The sequence below is a fragment of the Stegostoma tigrinum genome, chromosome 12 (assembly GCF_030684315.1).
Source record: "Stegostoma tigrinum isolate sSteTig4 chromosome 12, sSteTig4.hap1, whole genome shotgun sequence".
Lineage (NCBI taxonomy): Eukaryota > Metazoa > Chordata > Chondrichthyes > Orectolobiformes > Stegostomatidae > Stegostoma > Stegostoma tigrinum.
In genome coordinates, this window is record NC_081365.1 from 72,930,835 (window position 1) to 72,953,650 (window position 22,816).

The 22,816-nt window shown below is 44.7% G+C and overlaps 1 protein-coding gene across 1 annotated transcript in view; it reads left to right on the forward strand.

The window, feature by feature from the left end:
• Window positions 1–22,816, forward strand: part of LOC125457151 (succinate--CoA ligase [ADP-forming] subunit beta, mitochondrial-like) — an 81,564-nt gene that overhangs the window by 54,689 nt on the left and 4,059 nt on the right. The window contains exon 9 of the mRNA XM_059650431.1: window positions 13,248–13,368. Within this exon, the coding sequence (XP_059506414.1) occupies window positions 13,248–13,368 (121 nt within the window). The remainder of the gene's footprint in view (window positions 1–13,247; window positions 13,369–22,816) is intronic.

Sequence of the window (22,816 nt, forward strand, 5' to 3'; positions counted from 1 at the left end):
TATTTATCCCCTAATCCCAATTCCTTGTTGCTGAAAGCATTGCTTTGTCCATATCCTGACAAATACATACATGGAACATTGTTAAACCCTCTTTAACTGCTGACTAAAGGAATGCTTACATTTTTATCTTTCCATAGGTCTTGGGGTGAGTGATATTAAATTTTGCTCATCGAACCTTGCACATACAAATAGCGAAAGTTCAACCAACATCATCAAAACCAGATAGGGCATTATCTTCTGATGAAGTCTCTTTAGACTTGAAATGTTAACCCTGCTTCCTTCCCACTGACGCTGCCAGACCAGCTGAGTTGCTCCAGCAGTTTCTGTTTTTGTTTCAGATCTTCATCCATGGTACTTTGTTTTATTTTAGGGAATTATATTTTATTGTTTGTGGAATCTTGCTTTGCCAAATTAGGTGCCAGGTTTCTTCATTGTACAACAGTTACCAAAGTTCAGAGGTGCTTTACTGGGCCTTGATGTTTGGATTTTCTCAGCAATGTCTCTATCTGTCTTTTATTTGAGAAAACTGCTCCATGCCTGTTTACTACAAATACCTCTGAAGAGATATGATGTAAATACAGAAAAGACTTCTGGCCCAATGTATTTCATGTCACTTTTCAATCTCCCTTTCTGCCCCTTTTCAAAACAGAATCCCGATGTTCGTTGTAAATTTTGGTACGGCTGCCTACATTACACCATATTCTTTTACTAACGAACTGCGATTATGACTTTCAGTCCACAGCAATGATCATTTTGTACCTGTGTCTCAAATTCAAATCAAACTTTTTCATAATAACATAACAAATAGGATTATAACAATAGGAGTAGACTACAATGCCCATTGAACCTGCTGTGCATTTCAGTGAGATCTTGACTGATTCTCTGCTTGAACACAACTTTGCAACACTATCCCTTAATATTTTTAATATAGAAATCTATCAATCTCGATGTTGAACATATTCTCAGTTCCAGAAGATTGTGATTTTCCAAAGATTCACCACCGTCAGTGAAGAAATTTCTCCTTTTCCCAATCCTAAAATGGCCTACCCCTTATACTGAGACTGCTATCCCGTAATCCCAATTCCTTCACCTCCGCCACATCTCCCAGGATGAGGCATTCCGCTCCCGTATATCTCAGATGTCCTCATTTTTCAAGGACCACAACGTCCTCCCGCAGTGGTCTAGAACGCCCTCGACCACGTCTTCCACATTTCCCGCAACTCATCCCTCACACCCAGTCCCCACAATAACCGTCAAAAGAAAATCCCCCATATCCTCACATACCACCCCACCAACCTCTGGATGCAAGGCATCATCCTCCGACACTTCTGCCATCTGCAATCCGTCCCCACCACCAAAGACATTTTTCCCTCCCCACCTTTGTCTGCTTTCTGGAGGAAATACTCTCTCTGTGACTCCCTTGTCTGCTCCACACTCTCCTCCAGCCCCACCACACCCAGCACTTGCCTCTGCAACCGCAGGAAGTGCTACACCTGCCCCCACATCACCTCCCTCACCCCCACCCCAGGCCCCAAGATGACTTTCCACATCAAGCAGATGTTCACCTGCACATCTGCCAATGTGGTATACTGCATCTGCCGTACCCGTTGTGGCCTCCTGTACATTGGGGAAACCAAGTGGAGGCTTGGGGACTGCTTTGCAGACCACCTACGCTCGGTTCGCAATTCACATCTGCACCTCCCAGTTACAAACCATTTCAACTCCCCCTCCCATTCCATTGACGACATGTCCATCCTGGGCCTCCTACAGTGCCATAACGATGCCAGCCAAAGGTTGCAGGAACAGCAACTGTCATTACGCTTGGGAACCCTGCAGCCCAATGGTATCAATGTGGATTTCACAAGCTTCAAAATCTCCCCTCTCCCTACTGCATCCCAAAACCAGCCCAGCTCGTCCCTGCCTCCCTAACCTGTTCTTCCTCTCACCTATCCCCTCCTCCCACCTCAAGCCGCACCCCCATTTTCTTTCCACTAATCTCATCCCGCCTCCTTGACCTGTCCATCCTCCCCAGACTGACCTATCCTCTCCCTTCCCCCCCCCCTCCCCCACCTACACTCACCTCTACTGGCTCCGTCCCCGTCTCTCTAACTTGTCTGTCTCCTCTCCACCTATCTCCTCTATCCATCTTTGATCCGCCTCCCCTTCTCTCCCTATTTATTTCAGAACCCTCTCCCCATCCCCCTTTTCTGATGAATGGTCTAGGCTCCTAAGATGCTGCTTGGCCTGCTGCCTTCATCCACTCTACACTTTATTGTCACTGAGACTGTGCCTCCTGTTTCCCAGTAAGGCAGATATGTGTCCTGCATCCATTGTGTTGATCGCTGTAAGTTTTTTTAAAAATGCTTCTTGTGCTTCTAAACTCCAGAACATGGAATTAAGTATTACAAAACTACTGGACACTGACCTCCAGTCACACAAACAGCATTCTACCACCATCATCTGGCTCCAGCCATTAAATCAATTTTGGATCCAACTTGCCAGGATATCCTGGATCCCAAGCGATTTTGACTTCTTTACCGGTCTCTGACGTGTGACCTTGTCAGAGGCCTCGTTGAAATCCGTATAAATGACCGCAACTGCAGTACCAGCATTTACACGTGCCATCACTGCCTCAAAACTAGACTTTCCGCATCAAGCAGTTTAAATCTACAATAGCCCCTCTTTCCAGCACTTGACCCAAAGCCGTCGAGTGTTACGACATTTCGAGTGCTGGTCCAAGATTTTGAGGTTTTTCTCGGGCAGCGCCTTCTAGAACCCGCACCCTCTGTGTGGAGAAATGTCCTCAAATACCCTATTATCTCCTGCCTTTCAACTTAAAAGTGTGCCCCTTTGTTATTTACTCTTCATCTGCTTCTTAACCACCCAGTCCATGGCCTGTCATAATCCTATGTATCTCTTCAACTCACTTCTCGACCTTCTCTGCCCCAAAGAAAACAACCTGGGCTTATCCAGCCTGTCTTCATTGCTAAACTGCTGTTTCTAAGGCAACATCGCGACATTGCTCATCTGCACCCCCTCCGGTGCAAACACATCCTTCCTACAGTGTGGTGACCAGAACTGCGTACAGTACTCCAGCTGTCTTAATCAAAGTTCTATACAGCTGCATCATAAGCTTCCTGCTGTAATAATCTATGATGAAGGCAAATGTCCTGTATATTGTTTTAATTACCCTACTAACCTGCCCTGCCACTTTCAGGGATTTGTTGACAAGCACCCCAAGATCCCTCTGTTCTTCTAAGCTTCCTAGTGTCCTATCATTGATTGAGTTCTCCCTTGTCATGTTACTTCTTCCAAAGTGAATCACCTCATATTTATCCCGGTTAAATTCCATCTGTCACTAATCTGCCCAGCTGACCAATCTTTTTATATTCCCTGTAGCCTAAGACCTTCTTCGTCACTGTCAACCACAAGGCCAATCTTCGCATCACCACAAACTTATTTATTGTGCCCCCCTACAGTCCCAACTACATTGTTTATATTTAGCGCAAACAATAAGGGACCAGCGTTGATCCCTGTGGTGTGCTACTGGACACTGACCTCCAGTCACACAAACAGCCTTCTACTACCATCATCTGGCCCCAGCCATTAAACTAATTTTGGATCCAACTTGCCAGGTCATCCTGGATCCCAAGCGATTTTGACTTCTTTACCGGTCTCTGACGTGTGACCTTGTCAGAGGCCTCGTTGAAATCCATATAAATGACCACAACTGCAGTACCAGCATTTACATGTGCCATCACTGCCTCAAAAAATTCAACCATATTTGTTAGGCATGGCATCAACCAAAGCTATTCTGACTAATCCTGATCAAATGTTGCCTCACTGAATGGAGATTTCTTCAATAGTTTCCTTAGCACTGATGTGAGACTTGCTGCTCTGTAAGTTTTATCTCTACCACCCTTCTTGATAAGTTCAGACATGTTAGCTGTCCTCCAGTCCTCTGCCATCAAATTTGTGACTAGAGAGAAATTAAATATTTGAATCAGGGCCCTGGTAATATCTCCCTAGTCTCCCACAGCACCTGGGGATACAGCTGATGTGGACCTGGGTATTTGTCCACAATTAAGCCAAAACCTCAGTACCCTCCTCACCCCTTAGAACAGTATGCTGAAGAACCTCACAGCCCAGTTTCCTGATTCCTTTACTTTAATCATCCTCCTCCTGCGTGAAGATAGATGTGAAATACTTGTTTGACACTTCACCAGTGTCCTCTGGCTCTATACCCAGATTTCCCCTTTGGTCCCTAATGGTCCCAGCTCTTTCCCTGGTTATTTCTTTTCTCCTTGATATGCTTGTAGAATATCTTGCAAATCTCCCGAATCTTGTCTGCTGGTGCTTTTTCATGCCCCTCTTTACTCTTCTCATTGCTTTCTTAACTCCCCCATGCACATTCTGTCCTCCACTGTGGCCTGTATTGATTTGCTCCTTTTGTATCCATTATACACATTTCTTTTCCTTTTTATCGAGTTCTGAATGTTCCTAGACATCCAGGCTTCTCTGGTCTTGTTGCTTCTCCATTTCACCCTGAATAAATTGGTCCTGTACACTCTGCAGTTCTGTTTTGAATGCATGTAGATGGACCTACAAAGATTGGTGCAGTGCTGAACTGAATTTGGGGAGTGAGGCTGGACAGTTGTTGAGGGCAATGGGAGAGCATTTTAGTGATAGTGACCACAATGCTGTACTTTTTAAGTTTGTTATGAAAAAGGAAAATGATCCGCAAAGAGGGGTTTTGGATTGGAGGGTGTAGGCAGATATTGTTAAAGGCAGGATCTGGCCAAAGTAGACTGGAACAGCTACTTGAGGGGAAATCCTAAAGGTTATAACTTGAGGATAAGGCATATCAGATTTAAATCAGAGATAAGGAGGATTTACACCTCTGGAAAGGTACTGAATCTATGAATTTCACTATAGCAGAGTGCTGTGGATGCTGGTACACTGAGTAAATTTAAGGAAGGCTTGGACAGATCTTTAATAATTTGAAGGTTTATGGAGACCAAATACAGAAGTTGCTGGAAAAGCTCAGCAGGTCTGGCAACATCTTTGAAGAAAAATCAGAGTTAACGTTTCAGATCCAGTGACTGCTCCTCAAATGATGGTAGCTAGGAAAATGTCAGTTTATATGTAGAAAATAGGATGGGGGCAGGCAGCAAGGAGTAAATATTTGATGCGCACAGACCCCAAAGAGAGAAGAAGAACAGTTGGACAGACAAGGGAGTGGATAATGATCTGGCTAGGAGCATGAATAGCTGTGAATGGAGACTGTTAGCGGCTAACAATAGACTATGTGATAACAAGGTTTGGTCTGCAGGCAAAGGGTTAGGACATGGGAGAGTTCATGCCCTAAAGCTATTGAACTCGATATTGAGTCCGGAGGGCTGCTGGATCCCCAAGCGGAAAACGAGGTGTTGTTCTTCCAGCTTGTGCTGAGCTTCACTGGAACACTGAAGCAAGCCTGAGACAGAGATATTGGCCAGGGAACAGGGTGGTGTGTTAGTGGCAGGCAACTTGAAGCTCAGGATCTTTTTTTGCAGGCAAAACATAGATGTCAACCAATCTACGCTTTGTTTCGCAAATGTAGAGGAGACCACATTGTGAGCAGCAAATGCATTAGACCAGATTATGGGAAGTGCAGATAAAGTGCTGCTTCACCTGGAAAGTATGTTTGAACCTTTGGATACTAGTGAGGGCAGAGGTGAATGGGCAGGTGTTACACCTTTGGCAATTGTAGGGAAAAGTGCCTTGGGGCTGTGGGGTGCTGTTGGGGGTTGAGGAAGTGTGAACCAGAGTGTCCCGGAGGGAATGGTCCCTGCGGTAGAGCAGGCAGTAAAGTAGAGTTGAGGTGAGATAAGATCAGACATGATCTTATCGAATTGCGGAGCCGGCACAAGGGGCTGAATTGCTTCTTCGTGTTCCTAGGTTCTTATGTTCCATGTGAATGGAACCAAAACGCCTCATCATGAAGTACAGTGAAATTAGCTTGCACCGTTGAGGCGCAGAGGTAAAATGCTTATAATGTATTTTATTTAGTTGTAGATTACGTTCAAAGCAGACGCACCAGCAGCAGTTCTGTTTTAAACAACAGACCACCTAAAATTCTTTAGCACCTGCCGATCTTCAGGCATTTGAAAGCGCATGGAGATGACAGACGTTAATTCTTCGTCAACAAACAGTAATTGAACTGATTGATTCTGGGCAGTGTTTAGTGTTAGGTTTTATGCCCTGCAAGAAGACAGACCATAATTGCATAGCTCTAACTTGGCAGCAGACTCAAAAAAAGTGTGTAACACTATTTCATTTGTAATACAATATTTCACCTGATTTACAGATTATGTACTGGACTTGAGTTCTTAGTGTGAATAGTACTTCATTGAAATTCTTTATTTTCCTTAAAAAAAGTCACTCTTTACGTCCACCTCAAAAAAGTGAAAATAGAAAAATCTGTTAATTTACCATTTTAATTCAGTATTTCATGGCTATTCTTATCTTATTTTTGTTGAATTCTGCATTTAGGTCATAGGAGTCTATTTAATGTAGGTAATCAGTTATTGGTAGTTAGGTTAAATTTATTGCAAAATTGTAGTTGAGGCGCACGTGACCTTTTGTCATATTCAATCATGCTATGGATATATCAATAAATCTGATTCTATTCCTTTAATCTTGCCATTACCTATAGATTTTAATGACCTGTTCCTATTAAAATGTTTTGAATCTTTATGTTCTTCATTTGGTTATATAAAATAAGTAATATCCTAACTATATTTGAATAATGTATTAGGATAACGGGGCTCTTCTGAGACATCAAAAACAATTATTCAAACAGATATCATACTGTGCTTCAGGACTGAGGGAACAGATGGAACTGGATTTTCCAAAAATGGAAAAGGAGTATCAGGCAAGATAAGTCAGACCTTCTTTTCAAAAGGAATGAATCATAAATGGAATAATCCATTCAACAAAAATAAAGAGTTCCACTTGATCATCTCCTAATATTAATAAATTAGCAATGTATGGGAAGAATTAATAGGTACACCTCTAATTATATGACATTTTATCACCCATAAACAAAGAAAGTGCTTAATGCAAGCTATGTTTTGAAACACAAGGCCATAAAGAGTTTTTCCAACCGTGGTACACTCTATTTGACAATATAGTGACACTCATTACTGTGTCAAGGTTAAAATTAGTAAGATGCTCAAATTACAAATATCTTGTCAGAAATCCAGGTCAGAATCTGGCAGGAGGAGGGAACATAGAATATCAATGAACAGAGACACATCATGTGACAGCAAAGGAAGTAAGTCACGCTTAGTTCAGCTTTGTTGGGTGTCATGAGAGTAAGGCAAGGCTGGATGGTTTTTATTATAAAACCAGGAGTATAACAGGCAAGACTGATGAATTAATGGCATGGATTGATACATGGAAATATGATAGTGCTGCCATCACAGAAACATGGTTGAGGGAAGAGCTGGACTGTCAACTCAGCATTCCAGGCTGTAGAATCTTTGGGCAAGACAGAGGAGGGTGGTTATGTAGCACTATTAATTAAGGAGTCAATCACTGTAATAAAGAGAGATGTTATCTTGGAAGGGTCCTCAAACGAGGCTGTTGGGAGAAATTAGGAATGTTAAAGGGGCAGCTACATTTTTGGGAGTGAATGTATTGGTCCCCAAAGAGTCAGCAGGAAATAGAGGAGCAAGTAAGTAAACAGTTCATAGAGGTGTGTAAGAGTAATAATGAGGTAATTAGGGGATTTCAACTTTCCCAACATAAATTGGGAAAGTCATTGTATTAATGGTTTAGATGGCATGGATTTCTTGACATGGAGCTGGGGAGGTTTTATTATTAATACATTGAAGACCAACAAGGGATGGCACAGTTCTGGATCTGGTCCTAGAGAAAGAAGCCGGACAAATGTTTGATGTGGTGGTGGGGCAGCATTTAGGCAGTACTGAATACAGCACAGTATGGTTCTAATTTGTTCTGGACAAGGATAAAGATGACCTGCAAAAGACAGCCTTGCTCTGAGGGAAAGCAGATTTTATTCAAATAAAGCAGGATCTGGCCACAGTAGACTGGGAAGAGCTCCTTGCGGGCAAGTCTACAGCAGAGCAGTGGGGGGCAGTCAAAGGGGCTGGGGAGAGTACAGTTCCGATATGTACCCTTTAGAGGGAAATATAAGACCAATTAGTTCAGAGATATCCAGAACAATTCAGGACTGGATAAAGAAAAGGTGTAGGGGTTTTAGTGAGTCTAAAGGAAGCAATTCAGCTACAGCCCTAGAGGAATACTAAAAGTGCAGGCGGGAACTTAAAGAAAGCACCTAGAAGAGCAAAAAGGGGGAATGAAAAAGGACTTGCAAGCAGTATTAGAGAGAATTCTAAGATATTTTGTAAATACGTTAAATGGAAGAGGTTAACCAGGGAAACAGTAGGGTCCATTAGGGATCAAAGGGTGCAACTTCTGTGTGAAGCTGCAGGATATTGGAAAGAATGGATTCTCCTCTTTGGTCTTTACTTTGGAAAAGGAGAATATAGGTATAGAATTCAGAAAAAGGAACTGTGAGGAATTTGCAAAGTTCCATATAGGAAATGGGAGGCCTGATGGGCTTAAAACAGACCAATTCCCTGGTATAGATTAATTGCATCCTAGGATGCTGTGGGAGGCAAGGCAGGAAATTGCAGGGGCTCTGATAACAAATTTTTAATTCCTCTCTGGCCACAAGGGAAGTGCCAGAGTATTGGAGGACAGCTAATGTGGTTCCAATTTAAGGGGAATGCTGGAGATGAACCAGAGATTACAGACTGGTGAGTCTCACATCAGAAGTAGGGAAACTATTGGAGAAAATTCCAAAAGAGCAAATTAATACCCATTTGAAAAGGCATGGGTCAATTAGGAAAAGTCAGCATGGCTTCGTCAGTGGGAGGTCATGTCTAACAACTTCGTTAGAATTTTCTGGAAGTGTGGTCAAGTGTGTGGATGAGGGAAATTCAGTTGATGTAGTTTATATGGATTTTAGCAAAACTTTTGACAAGGTCCCGTGTGGCAGATCGAGAAGATTAAAGCACATGGAATTGAGGGAAACTTAATAAGAAAGGATAATGGTGGAAAGTTGTTTGACTGATTGGAGGCTGGTGTCCTGCAGTGTACGACAAAGATCAATACTAGGACTCTTCCTGATATATACATAAATGATATACACGAAAATGTGAGGGGAATGATAAGCAAATCTACAGATGACACCAAGTTTGACAGAATGGTTAAAAACAAAAAGGATGGCTATATATTACAAGAAAATATAGATGTATTGGTCAGATGGCTCGACTCATGGCAGATGGTATTTAACCCTGATGAGTGTGCAGTGATGCGCTTTGGAAGGAGAAACGAAATGAGGGAGTATTTAATGAATGACAGGACACTGGGAGGAACTTAGAGGAACAGAGGGTTCTTGGGGTAATTATTCACAGATCCCTGTGTCGGCAGAGCATGTGGTTAGGGTAATTAAGAAGGCATATAGGACACTTACTTTCATCAGTCGTGGTGTAGAATGGAAGCTAGGAGGTAATGTTGGAGTTGTGAAGAGCATTGTTCAGGCCAAGACTGGAGTACTGCGTACAGTTCTGGTTGCCTCACTACAGGAAGGATGTGATAGCACTAGCGGGAGCACAGAGGAGGTTCGCCAAGATGTTGCCTGGGATAGAGAAATTGAGCTAAAAGAAGAGACTTGATAGGCTTCAATTGTTTTCTTTGAAGCAGAGAAGACTGAGGGCGGACATGACTGAAAGCTAATGAGGGGTATGGACAAGATGAATAGAGAGAAGCTCGTCCCCTTGTTTGGGTGATCAGTAATGAGAGGGCATAGTTTTAGGATAATGGGCAAGAGATTCGGAGAGGATTTGGGAAAAACCTTCCACATTCAGTGAGTGGTGGGAACCTGGAATGCACTGCTCGGGAAGGCAGTGGAGACTGGAGACCTTACAACCTTTAAAAAATTTTTTAACAATTCCAAGAACAATTTTAATGTGTTAAAAACTCTGACTTTAAATCTCCATAAATCACATTTTTCTACCAATCTTAGAGATCATAAATGAAATCATCCTTGGATTCCCCTGGATGCTGAACACTTCTATTAAATCTTAGTCTTTCAAGAATTTTGTTTATTCTGACATTTAAGGTATTTTGCAAAGGCTAACAGAGTTCATCAAAATGATCTGTTTTTACTTGTGATAACAAAGTGTGAAGCTGGATGAACACAGCAGGCCAAGCAGCATCTCAGGAGCACAAAAGCTTCATCAGGGTCTAGGCCCGAAACGTCAGCTTTTGTGCTCCTGAGATGCTGCTTGGCCTGCTGTGTTCATCCAGCTTCACACTTTATTATCTTGGACTCTCCAGCATCGGCAGTCCCCATTATCTCTGTTTTTACTTGTGATTCTGATTTAATATCAGTTTTGATGCAATTCTGTACCTTGAGAAATGCTTTCTCTAAATGTCCTATTCAACGTTTATTTGGCCTATTTCTGAAACTGAATCTTCCTGGTAATATTACTACTGTTGCTATCTCTTCCAAATATTTATTTTTCTTTCTTTGAAGGCTCTTAATTCTGCCTGATAACAATGCTGTTACAGTATACTGAAAGCTTTAACCATGCTTTTTGCAACCAAAAATGATTCTTGTGCTCTGCATGTAAAGTGGAGGATTCCTACCTTCAAGTGAAATAGCTGATTTTTTTTCTTTTTTTTGTGGCTTCTCCAGATGAATCCTTCTAAACACAGCCTTAATAAAAAAATTCCTCATTCCTTACTACTTTACTGAGTGAATCTCCTGCCTGCGGCTTTATTAAATGACTCTTGTTCTCTTAATGGCTTTACAGAATGAGTCCTGATCTTTGTAGCTTATAGATTCTTCTGGCGGATTTCCCCAGACAATGCTCACGGTCTGAGATGATATTTATAATTTCCATTGGTTTCTACTTTTTCCCTGGATGAATTCTGCTATGTGTGGTTTCAATAAATGCTTCCTACCTTTTACTTTGTTGTAGGTAATGGACCTTTCACCTTTTCTGCAGCTTCAATAGTCAAGTATTTGAAGAAGACAGAAATCCCCAGCAGTAAGGGAGATGATCAGGGTTCCCATGTGCATTCCTTTTAAGAATTCAACAGACCAAACACCTCAATATTTTATATTTCATAGTTAATAGCAATGCAATGGTACTGTAGGATAAGCAGTTTCAGGAAATACACTTATACTTCATAGGTAGACATATTTTTGATCCCAATTTTGTGAAAATAATCAGTCACTCATTCAGGGTGGTGCTTCTCACACTGTTAGTTGGATTTGATGAGACATGCCTAATGTGAATGTTAGTATCACATGTTTTCTTTCCCTTCACAAGATTTAAAATATAAATTATTTCCTTGAAATTTAAACAGTTTGTGTTTGTAAGTAAACAGCAGTTACTGGATACCTTTAAAGGTATGAAGGGATTTTATAGACTAGGTACAGAGATGATTCCATTTTTGAAACCAGAATTAGGATCCATAAATAAAGATGGTCACTAACAAATCCATTAAGAAATTTGGGAGAGAAACATGTTTATCCAAAGAATAGTTAAAGTATGAAACTTGTTACCACGAGTAGCCATTGACATGAATCGCACAGATGGTTTTGAGGAAAGCTGGTTAACAACGGGAGGTGAAAATAATGGAAAGAAATTATTAGGGTTAGATGAAAGTGGATCAGACAGTGTTACATGATGAGTAAACTCCAGCACAGATCATTTGGGCGAGATGACTAATCTCTGTGTAATGCATTCAGTTTAAAACTGTAAAGGACAGCCCTTTGTTGTGATGGACACATATTGACCCTATTTACTTCAAAGCATAGAACTTTTATTTTGTCTTGAATGGCCAGTGGCAGTTTTGACAATAACACAAATGGGCCAAGTTTTTGACTTCCTGTGGGTTTATACTTGGCATTATGGATTGCCTCTCATTATAGAAACTATTCTGTATTTATTTGTATTAATGTTAATTGAAATGACAATTAGTTCCCTACAATGAGTAGGTTCTATAAATCTGAATTTAAAACAGGATACGCCGTAAACACACACTCGGTCAAGCAGCAGTGTTTAAATACCATGGAAAAAGACATGATTTATTTAACCATAATCCGGACAAAATGAATATAGCAACTACAGCTTGAAATTTAGTAAACTAGAATCAAATAATAGACAATCTCAATCAGGTCATCCCCACCTGTATTTTCAACTGATTTTATAGAGGTAGTTGGATGAACACAGCAGGCCAAGCAGCATCTGAGGAGCACAAAAGCTGACGTTTCAGGCCTAGACCCTTCATCAGAGAGGGGCATGGGGTGAGGGTTCTGAAATAAATAGGGAGGCGGGGGGAGGCGGACCGAAGATGGAGAGAAAACAAGATAGGTGGAGAGGAGAGTATAGGTGGGGAGGTAGGGAGGGGATAGGTCAGTCCAATGGTATCAATGTGGACTTCACCAGCTTCAAAATCTCCCCTTCCCCCACCGCATCCCAGAACCAGCCCAGTTCGTCCCCTCCCCCCACTGCATCCCAAAACCAGCCCAGCCTGTCGCTGCCTCCCTAACCTGTTCTTCCTCTCACCCATCCCTTCCTCCCACCCCATGCCGCACCTCCATTTCCTACCTACCAACCTCATCCCACCTCCTTGACCTGCCTGTCTTCCCTGGACTGACCTATCCCCTCCCTACCTCCCCACCTATACTGTCCTCTCCACCTATCTTCTTTTCTCTCCATCTTCGGTCCGCCTCCCCCTCTCTCCCTATTTATTCCAGAACCCTCACCCCATCCCCCTCTCTGATGAAGGGTCTAGACCCGAAACGTCAGCTTTTGTGCTCCTGAGATGCTGCTGGGCCTGCTGTGTTCATCCAGCCTCACATTTTATTATCTTGGATTCTCCAGCATCTGCAGTTCCCATTATCTCTTCTGGAGGTAGTTGTATAGTTTTGTGCTTCCAGTAAGAGAATATGCCCTTCTGGGATGGAAATGCCCTTATTTCTGATATGCTATATACAAGAAGACAAACCTTAGTGCTGGAAGGCATTGCCAATTCATGCAGTGTAATTGATCTTATTGATAAGTAAATAAGGAAGTACTTTTGATTTAATTACACTGATTTTGCTCTTTACCTAGGCAGTTATATTGTTACTTTAAAATGGACCCTTCTTTCTCTAGGTACTTGCTGTTCTGGTAAATATATTTGGTGGCATCATGCGCTGCGATGTAATTGCTAAAGGTATTATTCTGGCTGTGGAGAACTTGGATTTGAAGATTCCAGTAGTTGTGAGATTGCAAGGTGAGCATGGTGGGTTCCATTAACTGAACTATGGAAAGGTGTTTGCCTTTGCTCTGTTGCTTTCACTTAACCTCTCTCTAACAAGGAGAGCTGCACTTCATTGCATCACTGCACTGTTGCATCAATGAGTGATCACCGTTAGAAGTTCATGTAGTAAATGTGTTCCCAGTACATTTAATTGCAATCATATTTTCCCTACTCTATGTTTCACAGCCCATAGTCATTGCTGGATGTTGCAGCAGTTTTTTTGAAGCTGGTGATTGCTGTTTAGTGGAATGCTGTTATCAGCAACAAATATTTGTATTTGTATAGTGCCTATGACATAATAAAGCACTTATTTCTAAGTGCTTCATAGGAGCAGTATAAAGAAAAATTACTGGATAAGGTAGATATGGACAACATGGCTGATGGCTAAGAGCTTTTTCAAAGAAGTAGATTTTTACGTGTGAGCGTCATTAACATTTATTGCCCATCACTGATTGCTCTTGCGGAAGCAGTGGCAAGGTACATATCTGGTGTAGGTATACCCACCTCGTTAGGGAGGGAGTTTCAGGATTTTACTCAGTCACAGTGAAGGAATGGTGATTATCAGTTCCAAGTAAGAACAGCGTGTGACTTAGAGGGGAACTTGTTGGTGATAGGTGTACCACCCTTCACAGTGGTAGAGAGACCACTCTCTCCGTGACTCCCTTGTTCGCTCCACACTGCCCTCCAACCCCACCACACCCGGCACCTTCCCCTGCAACCGCAGGAAATGCTACACTTGCCCCCACACCTCCTCCCTCACCCCTATCCCAGGCTCCAAGATGACATTCCACATTAAGCAGAGGTTCACCTGCACATCTGCCAATGTGGTATACTGCATCCACTGTACCTGGTGCGTCTTCCTCTACATTGGGGAAACAAAGCGGAGGCTTGGGGACCGCTTTGCAGAACACCTCCGCTCGATTCGCAACAAACAACTGCACCTCCCAGTCGCAAACCATTTCCACTCCCCCTCCCATTCTCTTGATGACATGTCCATCATGGGCCTCCTGCAGTGCCACAATGATGCCACCCGAAGGTTGCAGGAACAGCAACTCATATTCTGCCTGGGAACCCTGCAGCCTAATGGTATCAATGTGGACTTCACCAGTTTCAAAATCTCCCCTTCCCCTACTGCATCCCAAAACCAGCCCAGTTCATCCCCTCCCCCCACTGCACCACACAACCAGCCCAGCTGTTCCCCCCCACCCACTGCATCCCAAAACCAGTCCAACCTGTCTCTGCCTCCTAAACCGGTTCTTCCTCTCACCCATCCCTTCCTCCCACCCCAAGCCGCACCCCCAGCTACCTACTAACCTCATCCCACCTCCTTGACCTGTCCGTCTTCCCTAGACTGACCTATCCCCTCCCTACCTCCCCACCTACACTCTCTCCACCTATCTTCTTTACTCTCCATCTTCGGTCCGCCTCCCCCTCTCTCCCTATTTATTCCAGTTCCCTCTCCCCATCCCCCTCTCTGATGAAGGGTCTAGACCCGAAACGTCAGCTTTTGTGCTCCTGAGATGCTGCTTGGCCTGCTGTGTTCATCCAGCCTCACATTTTATTAACAGTGGTAGATGTGTCTTTTTTGAAAGGCATTATTGCAGGAGTCTTGTAGAGCTGCTGCAGTTCATCTTGTAGATAGAAACGTTCTATGGTAACATCACAGGTGCGGTCATTTAGCCTGCCACATCTTTGCACTTTGCAAGAGCAATTTGGCTGTTACCACTCTCCCTTTGTTTTCCCCCTTTTAAATACCACTGGTTTTGCCTTCATCATGATCTGAAGCTGTGGATTGCCACATTTCACATCATTTCCACCAGCCTTTTGAAGTGTCCTCACAGTTGACTCCCATGTTATGTCATTTGCATATTTTGAAATTGTGCCTTGCACATGTAAATCAAGGTCTTTAAGATCAATCAAGGAAAGCAGAGGTCTAATACTGACCCCTGGGGATTTCCACTATATGCTGTTTTCCACTCTAAGAACTAACTGTTCACCACCACCCTCTTTCACCTGTACTCAGCCCACGTTACATCCTGCCGCTAATGCCTCCTTTATTCCAGGGGTTTTAAATCAACCAAAAAGCCTGGCATGTGAAGTGTTGAGGCCAGCTGGTTAATGTTTTGAATCTAATATTTCAGAACTCCAGTATCTGCAACAGTTCACTTTTATTTACGAGGTGTTATGTTATATGATTTTAAGCTCTCTAGCTCTCATCTCCTGCACCAACCATTCGAACTCATCAGCTCATGTGACTTCAGTGGCCCCCATATGCCCCCCACCGAAGGATGCCTCTGTGCACCTCCCTATGGACCCTATAATTCCAAAGCCAACGTGTGCTTCCCCCACCCAGCCCTATGCCATCTTATGCCTTCTACTAACTACATGGCCCCTTCTAGTTCTCATGCTAATTATACCATTCACCTATGTCCCTGTAACCCGTTGCCGCTTATGGCCCCTATGAAAATTCATGACTTCCAAATATCTTTAAAGTTCCACGTATCCACCATGCTAACTAAACTTAGTTTCCATGAAAGACAAACATGGGGGCTCATGAGATAAAACCAAAACAAAGTTGTCAACACTTAATACAGATTTCAGTACACAACTTCATTTTAAGAATATTCCATATGAGACCCCATTCATAGTTTTTAATTTCCCACAAAGGGTGATTCATACATGGGATGAACCGTCAGAGGAAGTGATGTATGCAGATACAGTTGCAACATTTGAAAGACATTTGGACAGTTACACGAAAGGTTTAGAGAAATATGGGAAAAATGCAGGCAAAGGGTTTAGTTTAGTTTGGGAAACTTGGTTGGCATGGGCAAGTCAGACTGAAGGGTCTGTTTCTATGCTGCATGATTCTATGACTGTATGACTGAGTGTTCAGTTTCTTATAAAATCAATTCTTATTCTGCACATAACCCAAATCATAGATGGCTAATCCTTCAATAGGTCTCTAACCTGTTGAAAACTATAACATTGCAAACTAAGAATCCCTGCTGAGATAATTGTAGGTTTTGAAAGTCAGCCAACACTTCACAAAAAGCCCATGAGGAAAGATCAACAAATAACTATTGAACAAAAACAAAAGTTGCTGGAATAGCTCAGCTGGTCTGGCAGCATCAGTGAAGAAAAATCAGAGTTAATGTTCTGGGTTCAGTGATCTTCCTCAGAATTGATGGTAGCTGGGAAAATATCAGTTTATATGTAGAAGAAAAGGTAGGAGGAGGGGTTAAAGAGTAAATTATAGGTGGGGATAGAGCCCAAAGAGAGAGAACAGCAGTTGAATAGACAAAGGAGTTGATAAAGGCTAGGAGGGTGAATAGCTGTTAAATGGGGACTGTTAGTGACCAACTATAGATAGTGTGCAATGGCAGACTATGTGATAACAATGCCTGGTGTGTGGGGTTGGGGGCTGGGACGTGGGAGAGTTTAGGCCCTAAAATCATTGAACTCAATATCAAGTCCGGCAGGCAACAGGGTCCCCAAGTGGAAAATGAGGTGTTGTTCTTCCAGCTTCCACTGTGTTTCATTGGAACACTACAGCAAGCCTGAGACACAAATGATGCTCGGGAAACAGGGTGATGTGTTAAAGTGGCAGGCAGCTGTAAGCTCATGGTCTCTTTTGCAGGCAGAAAGTAGATGTTCTGCAAAGCGGTCACCGAGTCTATGCTTCATTTCCCAAATGTCAAGGAGACCACGTAGTGAGCAGTGAATGCAGTGGACTAGATTGTGGGAAGTGCAGACAAAGTGTTGCTTTCACCTGGAAGATATGTTAGGGCCCTTGGATAGTGGGGAGGGAGGAGGTAAATGTGCAGGTGTTGCACCTTTGGTGGTTATAGGGGAAGGTGCCTTGGGCGTTGTGGCGGTGAGGTTGTTAGGAGTGAAGGAAGAGTGGCCCAGGGTGTACTGACGGAAACAGTCCTGCAGAAGGTGGTCAAGGTAGGGGTGGGGAATATGTGTCTGGTGGTGGCATCTCACTATCTTCTGGATGTGGATGCTGGTGGGATAGTAGGTAAGGATAAGGGGAACCCTATCACTGTTGTGGGAGGGAAGACAAAGGATGAGGGCAGAAGTGTTGAAGATGGGTCAGACCCTGTTGAGGAAGATGGACATTTTGGAGGCTCTCTTCTCGAAGTTGGCCTTATCTGAATGTATGTGATGGAGACAGGAGCTGGCAGAATGGAATGGAGTCTTCACAGGAAGCAGGGTGCGAGGATATATAATCCAGGTAGCTGTGGGAGTCAGTGGGTTTATAGTGGATATTAGTGGATAGTCAATGCGGATGAGAGGGGGAAGCAGCACCAATGATATCATCGGTATATGGGAGAAAGAGTTGTAGGTGGGGTCGGGAGTAGGACTGGAACAAGGAATGTTCCACATACCCCATGAGACAGGTATAACTGGGGCCTCTTGTAGGTACCCATAGCAACCCATCTGACCTGAAAAAAATGAGAAAAGTTAAAAGATCATCAAGTGCCATTTCTGCCACCTCCAGCGAGATGCCACCACCAGACACATTCCCCTCCCCTCCCTTGTCTGCTTTCTGCAGGGACCATTCCCTTCAGGACACCTTTCACTCTCAACGCACCCCCCCCCCCCCACCCCCGCCACCACCACCACCACAGCACATTGCCCTGCAACCAGCAAAGGTGCAACACCTGCCCATTCACTTCCTCACTCCCCATTATCCAAGGGACAAAACATACCTCCCAAGTGAAGCAACAATTTACCTTCACTTCGCAGAATCTAGTCTACTGCATTCACTGCTCACAATGCAATCAATGCTGTACACTGGGAAACGAAGTGTAGACTGGGTAACTGCTTTGCAGAACATGTACGTTCTGCTCACAAAAAAGACCCTAAGCTTACAGTTGCCTGCCACTTTAGCACACCACCCTGCTCCCTGGTCATCATCTCTGTCTCTGGCTTGCGGCAGTGTTCCAACGAAGCCCAACACAAGAAGAACAGCACAATAAAATGTGAGGCTGGATGAACACAGCAGGCCCAGCAGCATCTCAGGAGCACAAAAGCTGACGTTTCGGGCCTAGACCCTTCTTCAGAGATGAAGCTTTTGTGCTCCTGAGATGCTGCTGGGCCTGCTGAGTTCATCCAGCCTCACATTTTATTGTCTTGGATTCTCTAGCATCTGCAGTTCCTATTATCACAAGAAGAACAACACCTCATTTTCCTCTTGGAGACCTTGCAGCCCTCCAGACTCAATATCGAGATCAATAATTTTAGGGTCTAAACTTTACCATGTCCTAGCCCCCTACCCCACACCCCAGGCCTTGTTATCACATAGCCTGCCATAACGCGCTACCTGTTGTTAGTTATTAACAGTCCCCGAGCACCAAACCATCATCTCCCAAACCATTCACAACCCCATCACCTCAGGTGACCTCCCACCCACAGCCTCCAACCTCCTTGTTCCCCAACCCTGCACCGCCCGCTTCTATCTCCTTCCCAAAATCCACAAACCCGCCTGTCCTAGTTGACCCATTGTCTCCGCCTGCTCCTGCCCCACCAAAATCATCTCCAGCTATCTGGACTCCATTTACTTCCCCTTGGTCCAGGAACTCCCTATCTACGTCCGCGACACCACCCACGCTCTCCACCTCCTCCAGAACTTCCAATTCCCCAGTCCCCAATGCCTCATTTTCACCATGGACGTCCAGTCCCTATACACCTGCATTCCCCATGCAGATAGCCTAAAGGCCCTCTGCTTCTTCCTGTTCCGCAGGCCTAACCAGTCTCCCTCCACCGACACACTCATCCGCCTAGCTGAACTTGTCCTCACCCTCAACAATTTCTCTTTCGATTCCTCCCACCTCCTACAGACAAAGGAGGTGGCCATAGGTACCCCCATGGGTCCAAGCTATGCCTGCCTCTTTGTAGGTTACGTGGAACAGTCCCTCTTCCGTACCTACACTGGCCCTAAACCCCACCTCTTCCTCTGTTACATTGATGACTGTATTGGTGCCGCCTCGTGCTCCCAAGAGGAGCTCGAACAGTTCATCCACTTCATCAACACCTTCCACCCCAACCTTAAGTTTACCTGGACCATTCCCAACACATCCCTCACCTTCCTGGACCTCTCTGTCTCCATCTCAGGCAACCACCTAGAAACTGATGTCCATTTCAAGCCCACTGATTCCCACAGCTACCTGGAATGCACCTCCTCCCACCCAACTTGCTGCAAAAATTCCATCCCCTATTCCCAATTCCTTCACCTTTGCCGCATCTGCTCCCAGGATGAGGCATTCCACTCCTGTACGTCCCAGATGTCCTCGTTCTTCAAGGACCGCAACTCCTCCCCCTCCCCCCCCCCCCCCCCCACCACGGTGGTTGAGAACGTCCTCGACCGTGTTTCCCGCATTTCCTGCAACTCATCCCTCACACCCTGCCCCCGCAATAACGGCCAAAAGAGAATCCCCCTAGTCCTCACATACCACCCCACCAACCTCCGGATACAACGCATCATCCTCCGACACTTCTGCCATCTACAATCCAGCCCCCTCCACCCAAGACAATTTTTCATCCCCACCCTTGTCTGCCTTCCGAAGAGACCACTCTCTCCGCTACTCCCTTGACCGCTCCACACTCCCGTCCAACCCCACCACACCCGGCACTTTGCCCTGCAACAGCAGGAAGTGCTACACTTGTCCCCACACCTCCTCCCTCACCCCCATCCCAGGCCCCAAGATGACTTTCCACATCAAGCAGACATTCAATTGCACATGCGCCAATGTGGTATACTGTGTCCGCTGTACCCGGTGTGGCTTCCTCTACATTGGGGAAACCGAGCGGCGGCTTGGGGACCGCTTTGCAGAACACCTCCACTCGGTTCGCAACAAACAACTGCACCTCCCAGTCACGAACCATTTTAACTCCCCCTCCCATTCTTTAGATGACATGTCTATCATGGGCCTCCTGCAGTGCCATTATGATGCCACCCGAAGGTTGCAGGAACAGCAACTCATAATCCGCTTGGGGACCCTGCAGCCCAATGGTACAATGTGGATTTCACCAGCTTCAAAATCTCCCCTCCCCCCCACTGCATCCCAAAACCAGCTCAGCTTGTCCCCGCCTGCCTAACCTGTTCTTCCTCTCACCTATCTGCTCCTCCCACCTCAAGCCACACCTCCATTTCCTACTTACTAACCTCAGCCCATCCCCTTGACCTGTCCGTCCTCCCCAGACTGACGTATCCCCTCCCGACCTCCCCACCCATACTCTCCTCTCCACCTAACTTCTCCTCTATCCATCTTTGGGCCACCTCCCCCTCTCACCCCTTTTCTGATGAAGGGTCTAGGCCCGAATCGTCAGCTTTTGTGCTCCTAAGATGCTGCTTGGCCTGCTGTGTTCACACTTTGTTATCTCGTAGTCCCCATTAACAGCTGTTCACCCTCTTACGCAGAACATTATCAACTCCTTTGCCTGACCAACTGCTTTCGTCTCTCTTTGGGCTCAAATCCCCACCCATCATTTACTCCTTACCGCCTCCCCCTATCCAATCCTCTGCATTTAAACTAACATTTTCCCAGCTACCATCAGTTCTGAGCAATGGTCACCAGACCTGAAACATTAACTCTGATTTTTTTTTCCACAGATGCTGCCAGACCTGTTGAGATTTTCTAGCAACTTCTGTTTTTGCTCTGGCATCTGCAGATCTTCTGGCTTTTATTTAGTAAATAACTATTGAAACTGCTCAATCAGATGCTACACCATCTAATGTAATAGTCATGGCAGTGTACCAGATGGCATTTTTATAACTTAGGGTATAGCTAGGGACGTTCAAAAACCTAAGATTGTGGACAGTTAAAAAGTTTTATCCACCCTTTGAAAGCATTTAGATCTACTGCCGTACTCTATCCAAAATTGTCTGTCTTACCTCGTGGTATTACTGATTTCTGATTTCCCTACTGTGTGAATTAGGCCGCCTACTATTACCCCTACTGCAGAAAAACGGAATCTGTCAAAAACGGTATGACTTCCATAACCAGGTCCCACCTACCATTTTTAAAAGTTTCCAGGCATGAAAATCAAGCCATTCATGTCCATGTATGGATTTACAGCTGGCATTTAGAGCTCTGAATCACCCCATCTTCCCACTGTGCTACTGTACTTGTAACTGGATCAATTTCTTCCTACACATGAGTTCAGCCACTCCCTTTAGATCTCACTTCTTGTGTCAGCAAGTTGTGGCTTTTCCCCCACTCTGGATGGTTATGAGCACAAAATCCTAGATTTTGTCACGCACAAATAGATGATGCTTTAATACAGTGAGTGCTTCACATAAGATATCAAAGCAATGCTGTGCTGCACTTCTGTGGATGTTATTTTTTAACAATCACATGGCAGCATTTTAAGGAAGAGCATGCAAACTCCATGAGGTACCCTGATCATTATTTACTCATTAGCAAACATGATTAAAATCAGATTATCTGGTCCTTAGCAGCTTCTGGTGTACAAATTGGCTGCTGTGTTCTCTTCATTACAACAGTGATTATACTCCAAAAGTACGTTGGATGTCCAATGCTAAGCACTATATAAAAGCAAGTGTTGGGGGAAGCTCAGATGAGTTTGCTGAATTCTGTGATAATGGGAACTGCAGATGCTGGGGAATTCCAAGATAATAAAATGTGAGGCTGGATGAACACAGCAGGCCAAGCAGCATCTCAGGAGCACAAAAGCTGACGTTTCGGGTCTAGACCCTTCATCAGAGAGGGGATTGGGGAGAGGGAACTGGAATAAATAGGGAGAGGGGGAGGCGGACTGAAGATGGAGAGTAAAGAAGATAGGTGGAGAGAGTATAGGTGGGGACGTAGGGAGGGGATAGGTCAGTCCAGGGAAGACGGACGGGTCAAGGAGGTGGGATGAGGTTAGTAGGTAGGAGATGGAGGTGCGGCTTGCGGTGGGAGGAAGGGATGGGTGAGAGGAAGAACAGGTTAGGGAGGCAGAGACAGGTTGGACTGGTTTTGGGATGCAGTGGGTGGAGGGGAAGAGCTGGGCTGGTTGTGTGGTGCAGTGGGGGGAGGGGACGAACTGGGCTGGTTTTGGGATGCGGTGGGAGAAGGGGAGATTTTGAAGCTGTTGAAGCCCACATTGATACCATTGGGCTGCAGGGTTCCCAAGCGGAATATGAGTTGCTGTTCCTGCAACCTTCGGGTGGCATCCTTGTGGCACTGCAGGAGGCCCACGATGGACATGTCATCTAAAGAATGGGAGGGGGAGTGGAAATGGTTTGCGACTGGGAGGTGCAGTTGTTTCACCTCCCAGTCGCAACCATTTCCACTCCCCCCCCCATTCTTTAGATGACATGTCCATCATGGGCCTCCTGCAGTGCCACAATGATGCCACCCGAAGGTTGCAGGAACAGCAACTCATATTCCGCCTGGAAACCCTGCAGCTT